Here is a 13206-nt window from a genome sequence, read left to right as displayed (position 1 = left end):
GAGAGAGAGAGAGAGAGGGAGAAATTCACAAAACAGATTTCAGTATAACATCTTACCACTCCTTTAAAGAAAATTACAGTGACAGTGATTGTTCTCAGTAGTCAGCCACCTGTATTTACTGCTAAAATAAATAAAAAATGTTTTATGATTCAAAATTTAAGATGTAGGTTAGTTTTGCTGTTTTTGTTGTTTGTTTATTGTTTTTCACAACAGGATTTCTCTATCGGTTTTGAGCCTGCCCTAGAATTAGCTCTTATAGACCAGACTCTACTCGGACTCACAGAGATCCATCTGTGTCTGCCAAGGATCTAATAGAATTTGAGGGTCTAAGAAAGTGCACAAAGAAAGTGACTTAAGGTACATAAATAAAAATGCTTCCAGGAACAAGAAGGTGACTTGAGATGTGTAAGTGCAAGTTATGAAGGTCTGAGGATAAAAAGCTTAAATGTTGACTTTAAAAAAAGTGATTTGAGATGTTTAAAAGAAAAAATCATGTTTAAGATTTCTCTCATTATGCTGCTGTTATAATTAAGACACCAAAATTTCATAGTCTTAACGTTAATTGGCAGAATTCTGATAAGCTATTAACCGAGCTCTGGCAGAGTACCACCACTATCATCATAGCCACAAGCTCAAGATTTCAAATTCCCTTTGGCTGTTTCCTAACTATAGACCTCAAAGATGCTTTTCAATGTGCAGAAAACATCTGTCACAGTTTTCTGGACAAAGAAAAAAATGTTAATATTTTTAACCAGATTCATTTCTGGCAAGAGTATATACTGCCATTTCTACAATGTAAATATCAGTACAGATTATAAACAGGGGGGATGTTAATAAGACTAAAATATATTTTCACAATGTTAAAAAATTTATATAAACTTCATAGAAAAAGTCTTCAGACTTAAATCCACTTCTCACAGATCAAAAAGACTCCAGAAAGTACAACCTAAAGTTCCCTACCTGCCTATTCCTAAGGATGTTTCTCTCCCTTTCCTCTCTTGAGACTTTGTCCCTTCCCTGAGAGTTTCCATTGTAATTTTTATTTCAATTCCTAAATTTTAATGTTTGTCTCTTGTCTATATCTGTTTTATCTGGGTTTCACTTGGCTGAGAGGCATGTCCAGTCATCAGCTTCTGACTGTACAAGCCAGCCATGATAACCTGAATAGAAACAGACCTCCAAAAGGATGTTCTTTACTTCCAACCATCATCACCTGCTAGTGCAGGACTCGGCCATGATAAATTTAAGAGAGGCCTGAGTTTCAGTAGTTTACTCTGAAAAATACCTGGTTTTTGGAAGGATCACAGATTACCTGAGCATCACCCAAGAACAGACCATCCAAAGGAAATGCTTAACATTCCAACAGTTGTACATAGGATCACCCTCCAGCAAACATTCACAAGGACAGCCCTAGACAAATGTCAGCCAATCAGGGATCTTGAACCACAGAAATCCCTCACCCCCAGCTTCACTACTATAAAAACCCAACTCTAACTGAGTTCAGGTTTCTTCGATTATTCCAATACAGGACACACGGAGATATCGAGTTTGCAAACTTGTATTAAATAGACTCTTGCTTTTGTTAAGTTTTTTTTTTTTCCTTTGGCCTGGTAAGCCTCTCTACCACTGGAATAATCCAAATCAGACCAAACCAAACCAAATTAAATGAAGCCCAGTTTAATGGATGCCATCACTCCTGGCTGGCCCTCTGAGAAAACACGATGAGGGAGACTGAGAACTAGGGAGACTACCAGAGGGGGAAAAGGAAGACCACGTGTTTGTTTTCTGGGGCACAGTTTAAATAGCCTGTGGAAGTGGTCTTGACCCTCCCTGGGGAAGAGTCATTGTTTGGCAGGCTTTCTTGTAGGTGGAATCTGGACTGTAGCCACTACAGGAGAGGGGGCTTGAACCCCCAGACAAGCATTCCAGACTCTTTGTATATATAGATGCCAGGAGACTGGGGTGATACTTTCAACCAAACATTTCAGACTCTTTTTGGATAAAGTAACAATGGCTCAAGTCTGGCTACTTCCTGCAGGTATAGGACAACATGGGAGAAGAGAGATCTGGGACTTGGTGGATTCACTCTCAGCAAGAGGTGTTTCTGGAGAAGCATATGGTTTACTTCCATCCTGGAGACCTTAGGCAGCTGTTCCTAGAGAGAGATAAGAAGGCAGGTGGCTAGGAAAATGTATATATATAGTTAGTAATGGCCCTATGAATGGGAAGGGTCATTAACTGCCAGAAAGAATGCGACAGAGAAGTGTCCTGGTTGTACAGTAGAGGCTCGGGTATATAAGTGAGAACAAGAACAGGTATGCCCTTTTAAAACCAAATTTTAGTTGGTAGGTGTCCTTTTGAGCCAGGAGAGGTGATACCAATGGGGAAGTCCTAGGAGCTGGTACACTATTGTCATTGTCTGAAGGGCCCTTTGTATGTTGGTCTTGGCCTAGACAGCAGGGGTGACCTGTAAAATATGCTTGAAAATGGGTGGAGTTAAAATAGGCTTTGGAGACTGTTAGTTTTTTTTTTTTTTTCAGATCTGATTTTTTGATAAAGCAGTAGAACATGTTTTAGAAACCTGCAGGTATCTGTGAGACAACTGGAACAGGAACATTTTAGACAGCAATAAAGGGAATTGAGAACTCTGAATTTAAAGATACATCTGAAACCTATTAATCCTGGACCATGAAGCCTGTAAAAGAGGCACACCTGTCTGTATTTTAGTAGGAAATTTAACAAATGAAGTAATGAGTTACCAGTACCTTAAGTTATCAAATGCCATTCGGAGGTTTTTCATTTTATTTATTTTTTAATTTTTTTTCCTGGGATCTGGTTTCCAGAGTAAAGTTTGCTTCTGGTTTATTAGACTTTGGTGGTCAGTCCCCATCTTTGTGTGACCCCGGTGGATCCAACAAAGATTATTCTAGAATTTGTTAAAACTCTTATGGTTTCACTTCCATACATTAGCATGGGGTAGCTGGAAATGAGGACTAAATGTAGATTTTACTTAAAACTTGTTCTGAAACTCTATTAGACCATTTCATTTTGGAAAATTATTGGTGACGTATACTAGTTTGTTTTCTACAACTTAATTTCAGGTGCGAATTTCTACTTCTTAGGAGGATATTATTAAATGCTAAGTTTTATTTTCTTTTACAGCCTCATTAAAACTTTTGTTGCAGGAAATGAAAAAGAGAAAACCAATCAAAGTATTTCCTGGTATATAGTGAAATGGTATCCAGTCCTTTCAAATGATAACTCATGCCATTTCCCAAATCTTTCATTTCCTTTGCTATGCTCACTTCATTCTAACCTACTCTTTCTTATGGATATATCTAGGCAACACCTGGGGAGCTCCATAGGACCAAACTAGAACCTCTGCAGGCAGGCACAGTTTTGTAGCTTAGTCTGTTTGTGGGACTCCTATAGTGGGACCATGATCTATATCTGGTACATGAACAGACTTTTTATAAACCTATTCCATATGGTGGAATGCCTTGCTCAGCCTTGATGCTGCAGGTAAAGCTTGGTCCTTCTTCAATTGAATATGCCAGATCTTGACTTCCCATGTGAGACTGTAACCTTTATGAAAAGTGGATGGTGGTGGTATGGGGGAGGAATGGTAGAAGCAGGAGGAAGGGAGGAGGGGAAACGGTGATTGGTATGTAAAATGAATAAGAAAGTAAATTTAAAAAATAATTCATTATGTAAACCAATTTGGAATAAAAATAAATAAAGCAAAATAAATATGACAGGTGTATTCTTGAATTTAAGTGAATATTTTCTCCATATCATGGGGCTTTTTATTGAGTATGAATCGGCTTTGTGGAATTGTAACAAAAGCACAATTATTTCTTATGCATACAGTAAAAGATAGAATTGGGAACTGAGCAAGAACTTTGAGCATAAGAGGAAATATTGTTCATTAATGTACTACAACTGTACAGATAAACAAATGCCAATTCGTTCTACAGAAACCAATTAAAAAACCCTGTCTTAAAAAACCAAAAAATAAAAGAAGTCAATTTAAGGTTATTACTTTCATTTATTCTTTATTTGTATACCATATAAAGAGAAATCTCAATAACATCCCTAAATAGTATCAGTTATGTTTTAGAGTATCTATTCTATCTCTATGATTGAAGAGTTAAAGGAAAAGACTTTATAGGAACAAACCTACAATTTAAAATCAATAGCACAATACAATGTACACATGGTGAGTTTGAGGAATACAAGGAAATATCATGCCAGTGCAGCAAACATTTCTTAGGAAGAAAAAAGCAAAAGAAATTAAGCTAATGTTGTGTTTCAATAATCAATATGAGAAATTGCAAACCAAATATCCCTAATGTAAATAATTTCTGACATATACAGCAAAGGTGGAGTTATTTGAAGACTATCAGTAGGATCTTAAGTATATCAATAATTAATTGACATTTCAATTTAAACATAGTTAGATATAGAAATCATATGCTAGCATTCCTATATGTTATATTCAAATTTAATTAATGCTTTTTTGGGATAATATTAGGTATAAAAGGCACAGGACATTCATATATTATGTAAATATAAGTCAATGTGAGCTTTAGGTTTGCTCAACTCATTTTTTAAAATATATTTTTTTTCATGAAGCAATTTCTCTTGAGCAACTTTTTCATTGCCTCTTTTACATCTTTGTTTCTCAAGCTGTAGATAATAGGATTTAGCATGGGAATGACAATGGTATATATTGTTGACACTACCATGTCATGCTCGAGGGTGTAATTGGAACTTGGTCTCACATACATAAAGAGGATTGTCCCATGGAAAATGGACACTCCTGTTAGGTGAGCCCCACATGTAGAAAAAACTTTCCTCCTCCCTTCAGCTGAATTAATCTTCAGAATGGCAAACAGAATAAAACCATAGGAAACTAGGACAATAAAGATGGTGACTAGTTCAATGGAGCCTGCACAGTAGAAGAGAAGAAGTTGATTTAAGTGAGTGTCAGAACAAGAAATTGTGAGCAATGGAGGAATATCACAGAAGACATGCCTAATCTCATTGGATCCACAGAAAGAAAGGCTAAAAGTAGCCACTGTGTGTATAGTAGCATGTAAAATTCCATCAGCATATGAAGCAATAATGAGTGGCACATAGACCCTGGGTGACATCCTTACTGTATACAGAAGTGGGTTGTAGATTGCCAAGTAGCGGTCATAAGCCATTGCTGCCAAAAGGAAACATTCTGTGGTTCCGAAGGTAACAAAAAGAAGCATCTGCGTTGCACATCCGACAAGTGAAATGGATTTATTTTTTGAAAAAAAATTTACCAACATTTTGGGAGTCAGTACTGTAGAAAAGCAAGCGTCCAAAAATGACAAAACAGTTAGAAAATAGTACATGGGGGTATGGAGCCGTGAATCCTCAATGACCAATGTAACCAATCCCAGATTCCCAATCAAAGTTACAAGGTATATTGCGAGAAATAATATAAATAAGAATATTTTCATGTCAAAATCATCTGTGAATCCCAGGAGTATAAACACTGTAATTTCAGTCACATTGTTCATCTGAATTTTTTCTGCATTCTTATCTGATGGAGTCCTTGTCATTTCTGGTTTTACTTGCAGATTCTAAAAACAACACCCTGTAAATTTTAAGTGAAAAAAAAATCATGCACTCATGGTCATATTTTGAAATGTCATTTGTCTTAATTGAGACAGTTATTAAATACAATGAGTCTGAGTAGATGCATTCCTTTGCTTAAATAAATTGAAGGAAGGTGATTTTTCTCTTATTGAATAAATTTATCAGGTTAAAAAATAGCCAGTGCAATTTTGTGAATTCCAATTGCCTCCAGCATACAAACACCTTCAGCATTGTATTTTATTAAAATTCAGAGAGCCTCGGTATAACCATATATGATCGATAGAGGGAATTTTCATAATATTCTCATTTTTGAAAGGTAATCACCTTTATATCATAAAAATGAGTTGAGATTAACTTACAAAATAAAATGAGAATCATTTAGTAACTATTCTCAGTTAACTAGAAGTGAAGTAGTATGTATTCTCATTTCTGTAGTTTGTGCCACTTTTCTCACTGAAGCATCTGCACTTTTGTTTTCTTACACTTATTCCTCCCCGTTAGCACAGGAGGCTCAGTGACAGACAGAGAATGAATGTTCTTTGAAAGTTCCTTGCTTTAAATTGTTGTTGTTGTTGTTATCACAATTTATCCTGGCTTTCAAATTAATACTAATGTCAGATTTATTGGTTCATATGCTAATTATTATTAGTGAAAAGTCCTTGAAATACTTGTGTTAAAAATTAATTCACAGCCACATCGTGAAAAAAAATATGGCTTTGATGGGTTTCTGAAACCCTATGAATAATCATTTACTCAATAAATACCAAGAGAATTTATTCACACATAGTAATTTGTTCTTGAGGTAAGAAAACCAAAATATATGGCACAAACTTGTTGCTAGTGAAATGTTAATCACTCTTCTCTGAAGAGAATATGTCTGATGTTGGAATGAAGATATTAAATCACACATCATTTCCAACAAGATTTTCAAATGAAGAATGACAATGCAGATCAGTGGTAGAATGTTTAGCCAACAATCAGGAGCCCAGATTCAGTTCCTAGTACGATTTTCCTGGTAGAAAGAAGTTATTCTAAAGAGATGTTTGTGTTTCTCAATCTATCAATCTAGTAAAACAAGAGACTTCAAAGAACTGGTTCTTGGAAAAGGAAAATGTACCAGCTAAAGAGAGAACCTGTTACCATGAAATCAATCTCTTACATCGCCAACAACCTGTCACAGTAGGATGAGCCTACAGTTCTAACAGTGATATAACCATAGCTTATGGGGACCACTTAGACATGACTGTACTTCTGGCTCTCTGTTCAAGTTATGCAGGACTCTGAGGAAGGTTGGAAGGAGGGGTCACAGCATCCCTTTGTTCTTCTTCCCAGTGTGGCCACAATGAATGCATTTCCTTTTCCAGCTTTCTTTTGTTATTAGTTTGGCTCTCTAGAATGGGTAGCTGAACTTGACTACTTTAGCCACATTCTGTGATACCAAATTTGGTAACACCAATTCTGAAAAAGGAAAGTCAAAAAGAACAATGATGAAATGTTCAGAATTTTTCTTTTAGCAAGACATACTCACCTACATTTATTTACCAGAAAAACTATCTACTATTCATTCCAAATATATACTATTAAATTTAATACTACACATACTGTATTTTGTCACACAGAGGCTTCAAAAGGAAAAGAAGAGAGTTAAAAAAGCAATTGAAATTTATTCCTGGCTTCTAAAAGAACTTCTTTTGTAGAATATTTTTCTACTAACTTTTCTAATGCATGTAATCAATAGATTTATAAGTGTAGAATTATGAATGAAGAAATAAAGCACTAATTATTTCTCATAGATTGTCAGAGCTCTTAACTTTAAAATGTAAACAAAATTCTAATTTCATGGAAAATTAAGACAACTCATGCATTATACATAGTCATATATAAATAATTTTTAAATAAATATGCACATGTACACACACACACACACACATCTTTGAGCGGATGTGATCTGGCAACCAGGGTCCCAGAGTTGGATCTGTTGGAGCTGGTTGTGAGTTAACTTGTGTTAGGATTATGAATTGAACTCTGTAATATCAGTAAGCAATCTTAAAAATGAACACATCTCTCCAATCCCTGAATGTTTATATTAATAAAAGAACTTACATGATATCAATTAAATATATGTATTGGTGTGTGTGTTTGTGCATGCATTTGTGTATGTATATGCATGTGTGTGTTTTGAAAGAACATTCTAAAGAAGATTGCATTTATTCTTAATAATTTATACTTCTTAACACTATAGTTTAAAAAATGTGAATTTTATATTTTTGTGAATACAGAACAGTATGCGTTAGGTAAATAAAAATACATGAAAATATAAACTATGTGTGTGTTTTTTTTAAAGTGTCCTTAGTTAAAAGGTGACTAATTGGTGGGACTCTCTATAAAGTACTCTCGGACATGTTGATTGATATAAAGAGGAGAAATTATTAATGTATCAGTCGTCTTTAAATTTTATTTTTCAGAGAAGTAACTGAAGAAATCTGCCTCATTGTAGCAAATATGTAATCCATTGTAAGGCAACAGAGGGAGTCATGACTGTAATAATTGAGGAGTTCAGGTACTTCTCCAATGAACTCCAAACACAAACACAAAAGTTTCTACCAAATATTTAAAAAAGCTAGAACGTGTGAGTGTGTGTGTGTGTGTGTGACATTTTGAGAAATGGTTTGATGATGAAGATTTTAGAGAATTTTTTTTTACAAAATATGATGAATTAGAAAACACAAACACTGGGCATAAGAAAAGACAGTATTCCTATGGTATTATGCAAGAGTGAGGTAAGTCATGACAGCAGCTACTGTCACTAGGAAAAGACATGCAATATTCATTTTTTTTTTTTCGAGACAGGGTTTCTCCGTAGCTTTTGGTTCCTTTCCCGGAACTAGCTCTTCTAGACCAGGCTGCCCTCGAATTCACAGAGATCTGCCTGCCTCTGTCTCCTGAGTGCTGGGATTAAAGGCATGCGCCACCACCGCCTGGAGCAATATTCATTTTTATATATATATTTAGGTAAAATCATACTAGGGAAATGATTCATTAGGGTTTAATAGTTGAGAAAAGCTTGACTGGCTTAGTTACAGAACCTGAGAAGGCCACACATTTTATAGCAAAGTCAGGAATCATATCCATTTTTTCTATGACTACACTTAAACCTCTCATAACATAGGAATATTATTTCACTAGAAACAGCATAAAATAAAACTTCCACATATTTTAATTATTTTGCAAGTGGACAAAAACTTCAAACTTGTTTTAAGTCCTCAATTAATAGAAATAATATTAAAAATCTCACTGGCTAGAAACCAAAGATTGGTTTGTTGTTTCTCTAAATTATGCATATATCCTTTAATATCTTTCTCTTGTTCTGCAATGCTTTCTCAAGTGTATCAAAGGAAATCCCTAACTTATATCTGTGCTAGCAATGTATATGGGACATCATGCCTTCTGCTTGGCTACAGTTCCTTACTGTAGCCCTCTATCTATACTTCAAAGATAGCACACATACTTCAATTTTATTTGAGTCATGTCTTCAAAATGTTTAACATGCAATAGGGAATTTTTCTTCTTACCTTCAGATAGTAATTTCTCAGTCAAGGGAGGCAAGGTATAAACATTACATTATCCCTCCTTATACCAGGCCTTTGAGCTCCTCCAAAGTCCTCAGGGACTTCTATAGGAAGAACACATTGAAGGCATTAGGGACAGAACAGTACCCAAGTGTCATCATTGTTTCCCCCACAGTAAGCAAGTGAATAACATTCAAAAAATAAAATTTCATTATAGAGGGATACAAATACCTCTAAGACTGCAAATTAGACATTGATACCAATTAACCCTCAATACAAAGAGCATATGCTAAGAACAGAAAAATAAATTTAATAATTTAAAACATAATTATAGCTCTGGTTCTGCATCATGCATGGACTCAATAACTTCAGAAATCCAACTTCCTTTCTGGAAAAGAATATTTATCTCTCAATATCCTGTAAACATCTACAAAGATCTTATATAAATATAGTTTTATTTTATTTTATTTTTACTTAAAAATAAAATTTCCACCTCCTCCCCTCCTCCCATTTCCCTCCCATTTCCCTCAGAGAGTCCAGTTTGATCATATGCTCCATCAGTCCCAGCTTGCTTTGGTGAGCTCTTATTGGATCAACCCCACCGACTCTGTGGGTGGCCGCACCCCCTTGCGGTCCTTACTTTCTTGCTCATGTTCTTATGAGAGAATATATAACCTTTCAATAAAGATTATTAACTAAACATGTAAATTTAAAAATATACCTCTAAGTCATATGAGAAAGCTTTTATTTTGTTTTCCTTTTATCTTGAATTTTTTTAAGACTTGGCATCATTTTCTTCTTACTCTTGGCTTCTCAGGATCTGCCCTTCACCCATCCGCCACACAACTGCTTACAAATGTGAATCTTTCCATCTGTGTATTTTACTTATACAAGGGATATTATTTTAATATTACTGAAGAAATATGAGCTACCTATTTTGGGTTAGTCATGAGAACAAAGGAACAGACATGTAAGGGGGCTCAAGACAAAGTTATTAAATCTGCAGAGAGATTCAGTACAGCAGACAATTACAAATTCTGGCAATCATCTGTAGGTGAAAATGAAGAGAGGAAGTAGCCAGGCTTAGCAAAGTTAAATTATGGTGGCACAATAAACAGCTGCCCTGAAGGAAAGGTTTCTGGAAAGACAAGCATGTTACTCCTTTAACAGGATGATCATTCTTCCTATCTCCTTACCACCGTTTTAGTGAAACCAGTCATCCTGATGGTATCTCTTGGCCAGAGGATTGATGGTCCAAGCTGGATTAACTCTTAGAGGGTAAAATGTTAGGTATTGTTCTAATCTTAGAACCAGTTCAAACTGTCAAGTTTCTACATAGGATCATATATGGATTCTATTCTCTGATGAGGAGGATATAGCATTTCCTCAGAGTGTGTCGATGTAGAGCTGATATCCATTCCGAATAGCCTCTAAAACTAGTGTTACAAAATAGTTTTTAAATTTACCAACTAAAAAACAAGACTCAAACAGCAGAAAATAACTATTAGCAAAATGCATAGTAGTTAAGGGACTGAATTCCAAAACATAGAACATAACATTTAAAACTTAACAAGAGCAAATAAACTTCATAAGTAAAATACAAACTTATGGAAACTTATAACCTGGAAGACCTTAAGAGAAAAGATGTACAGAAGAGTCGAAGGCACATGAAATCAAACATAAAACCCTAACCTATAACTACAACATTTGAGCAATTAAGAGAAGAAAACACACAGTTCAGGATTATAATAGGCTTCACGGATAGACCATGCCACAAAAAACACAAGACATAAACATACAGAAGTGCATACAAATATGTTTCAGATATCAGAGGGTAATAAAATACTAATTAAAATAGCAGAAATATCACTGCATAATAATCAGAACTAACAAGTCCATGCTACCTGTAATGTGCCGATGCTGACATTGTAAAAAAGTATGGACTTTCATGTATAGCTTGTGAGAATGCAAAATTGTGAAAGGATTTGAAAAAGATGAGTTTCTGACCAAGTTGACCAGTTTTACTTGTGGTCCAGTAATAACAGTACTTTACATAAAGGACTGTGAATTTCTTGTACCAGTTGTTTCTATTGCTATAGTAGAACACCACAACCAAAAGCAACTTGCAGAGGAAAAGGTTTATTTAGCTTATGTATCCTGAAACTAGGCAGGAAGATGGTAGGAGGTGCTGCTGCAGAAGCCTAGGAGAAGTATTATTACTTATTTGCTCATCATCCCTTATTCAGCTTCTTTCTTCCAGAACCCAGAGCACAAATGTGGCACCATGTACAATGTGCTGAGATCTCCATCATCAATGACGAATTAAGAAAAGTCCTTGCAGGCTTGCCTTCTTAGAACCCAAGCTTCTGGAGGCAAATCCTCATTTGAAGTTTCATCTTCTCAGATGACTACAGCACACATGTTACCAGGATTGTGACATGTGCTTGTAAACCCAGCACTGGGAAGCGGATTCTGTCAGATCTTGAGGCTTGTTGGGCAGTTGAGTGAGTCCTAAGCCACTGAGAGACCGTGACTCTTAAAAGCAAGAGGACAGCTGAGTCTGTCTTCTCACTTATACAGCCCCATGAAACACATGTAGATGTGTACTACCTATGTCTACTTCCCAAACACGAAGATTCTAGATGTTTACTTCCATGCCTCACTTTGGAAAAAAATATTATATTTTCCTAATTTATAAATGTCAAATTCTTCTATTACAGCTCTAAGAGCATGGTGTTCTCTTTCTACATCCATGTGCTAGTGTGTCAATTACAGATGGTATTTGTTCATGGGAGCATATACGTATATATGTGTATGAGGAATTCTGCAAGCATATTTCAAATGAGTACTCTATAAGTTATAGTGATGATCCATAACATACCAAGCTTTACAAAATCTTAAGGAGTGTTAGATTGATTTTTTTCTCCTCAATATTGCTAGCATTTCTCTGGGTTTGCTCTTTGTTTTTTAGATAGGGACACTCTGTGTAGCCCTAGATGTTTGGATACTCATTCTATAGACCAAGGTGACTTCTAACTCATACGAAATCTGTCTGACTCTGCCTCCCAAGTGCTGGGATTAAAGGTTTGCACCACCACTACCTTGCAACTAGAATTTATTTGTATCTTATTTGTAAATAATAATCCCCTGATACTCTCAAATTTTGTTTTTTGTTCATTTCAAAATAAGAGCTTAAACGGACAAGAATAGTGTGTAAAGGGCCAGAATGATTTCGGGCATCTCTTCTGTCCTTTGGAAGATATTTTGTGATTATATATTACTGTAGTGTATCATAAGCATTGACTTATCACAATATAAACAGCCTTGCCCTCGCACCATAAAGCTTCTAGTATAACTCCATATCAAAGATGTGCTGTAAGATTTTAGCCTGGTATTTTAAGATCTCTTATCTCATATTAAAATACTTGTTTTTCTAGTTCATCATTTTTGATCAAAAATGTTTTCTCCTCATGGCATATATACCTATCAGCATGTGGTTCATTGTTTTCCAGCCACGTAGGTTCTATTGACAAGTTATCACTTTGCTTTCTGAAGCAGAAGATAATTAGAACCATTCCACCCAGGAGAATTTCCTGTGGGCTTCACAGCAAAGTCAGCATATATATATATAATTTCAGTGAACCATTTGTGTCATGCAATTAAACCTGTATTTGATCTTCCACAGGTAAGGTTGATTTTTAGGCTTAGGCATAAAACATTTTAAGAAACCTAAATATAAAATATGCTGTTTTGCACTAGACAGCTTCATTGTTAAACATGGAGGACAATTATTAAGTACTGCCTATTAAAAAGGTGACTAAAATATATTTACTGAAATCTTGTTTATACAGAACTCTGCCTAAGTCAGTGTAACCACATGTGGGACACAACAAAGAAAATATCTTAAATCTGTAATTTATTCTTGTAGTAATAAACAGGATGTGTGCCTCATTTTCACAATGAAGAGGGAAGGCCACTTTGAAGTATAAGGGATGAGGAATTT

The 13206-nt window shown here is 35.4% G+C and overlaps 1 protein-coding gene across 1 annotated transcript; it reads right to left on the bottom strand.

The window, feature by feature from the left end:
- Positions 1-4610: 4610 nt before the first annotated feature.
- LOC130863100 (olfactory receptor 1102) lies at positions 4611-5597 on the bottom strand. The gene has a single exon (XM_057753023.1). The coding sequence runs from the start codon at positions 5595-5597 to the stop codon at positions 4611-4613; it is 987 nt and encodes a 328-aa protein (XP_057609006.1).
- Between the last annotated feature and the right edge of the window lie 7609 nt (positions 5598-13206).

This window comes from Chionomys nivalis, chromosome 2, assembly GCF_950005125.1.
Source record: "Chionomys nivalis chromosome 2, mChiNiv1.1, whole genome shotgun sequence".
NCBI lineage: Eukaryota > Metazoa > Chordata > Mammalia > Rodentia > Cricetidae > Chionomys > Chionomys nivalis.
The sequence above is the reverse complement of the archived record's forward strand: the minus strand, read 5'-3'. Positions and strand labels throughout refer to the sequence as shown.

What these genes read in the sequence shown, in the direction of transcription:
- LOC130863100 (XM_057753023.1), bottom strand. Translation starts at nt 5,597, where the DNA reads ATGACAAGGACTCCATCAGATAAGAATGCAGAAAAAATTCAGATGAAC.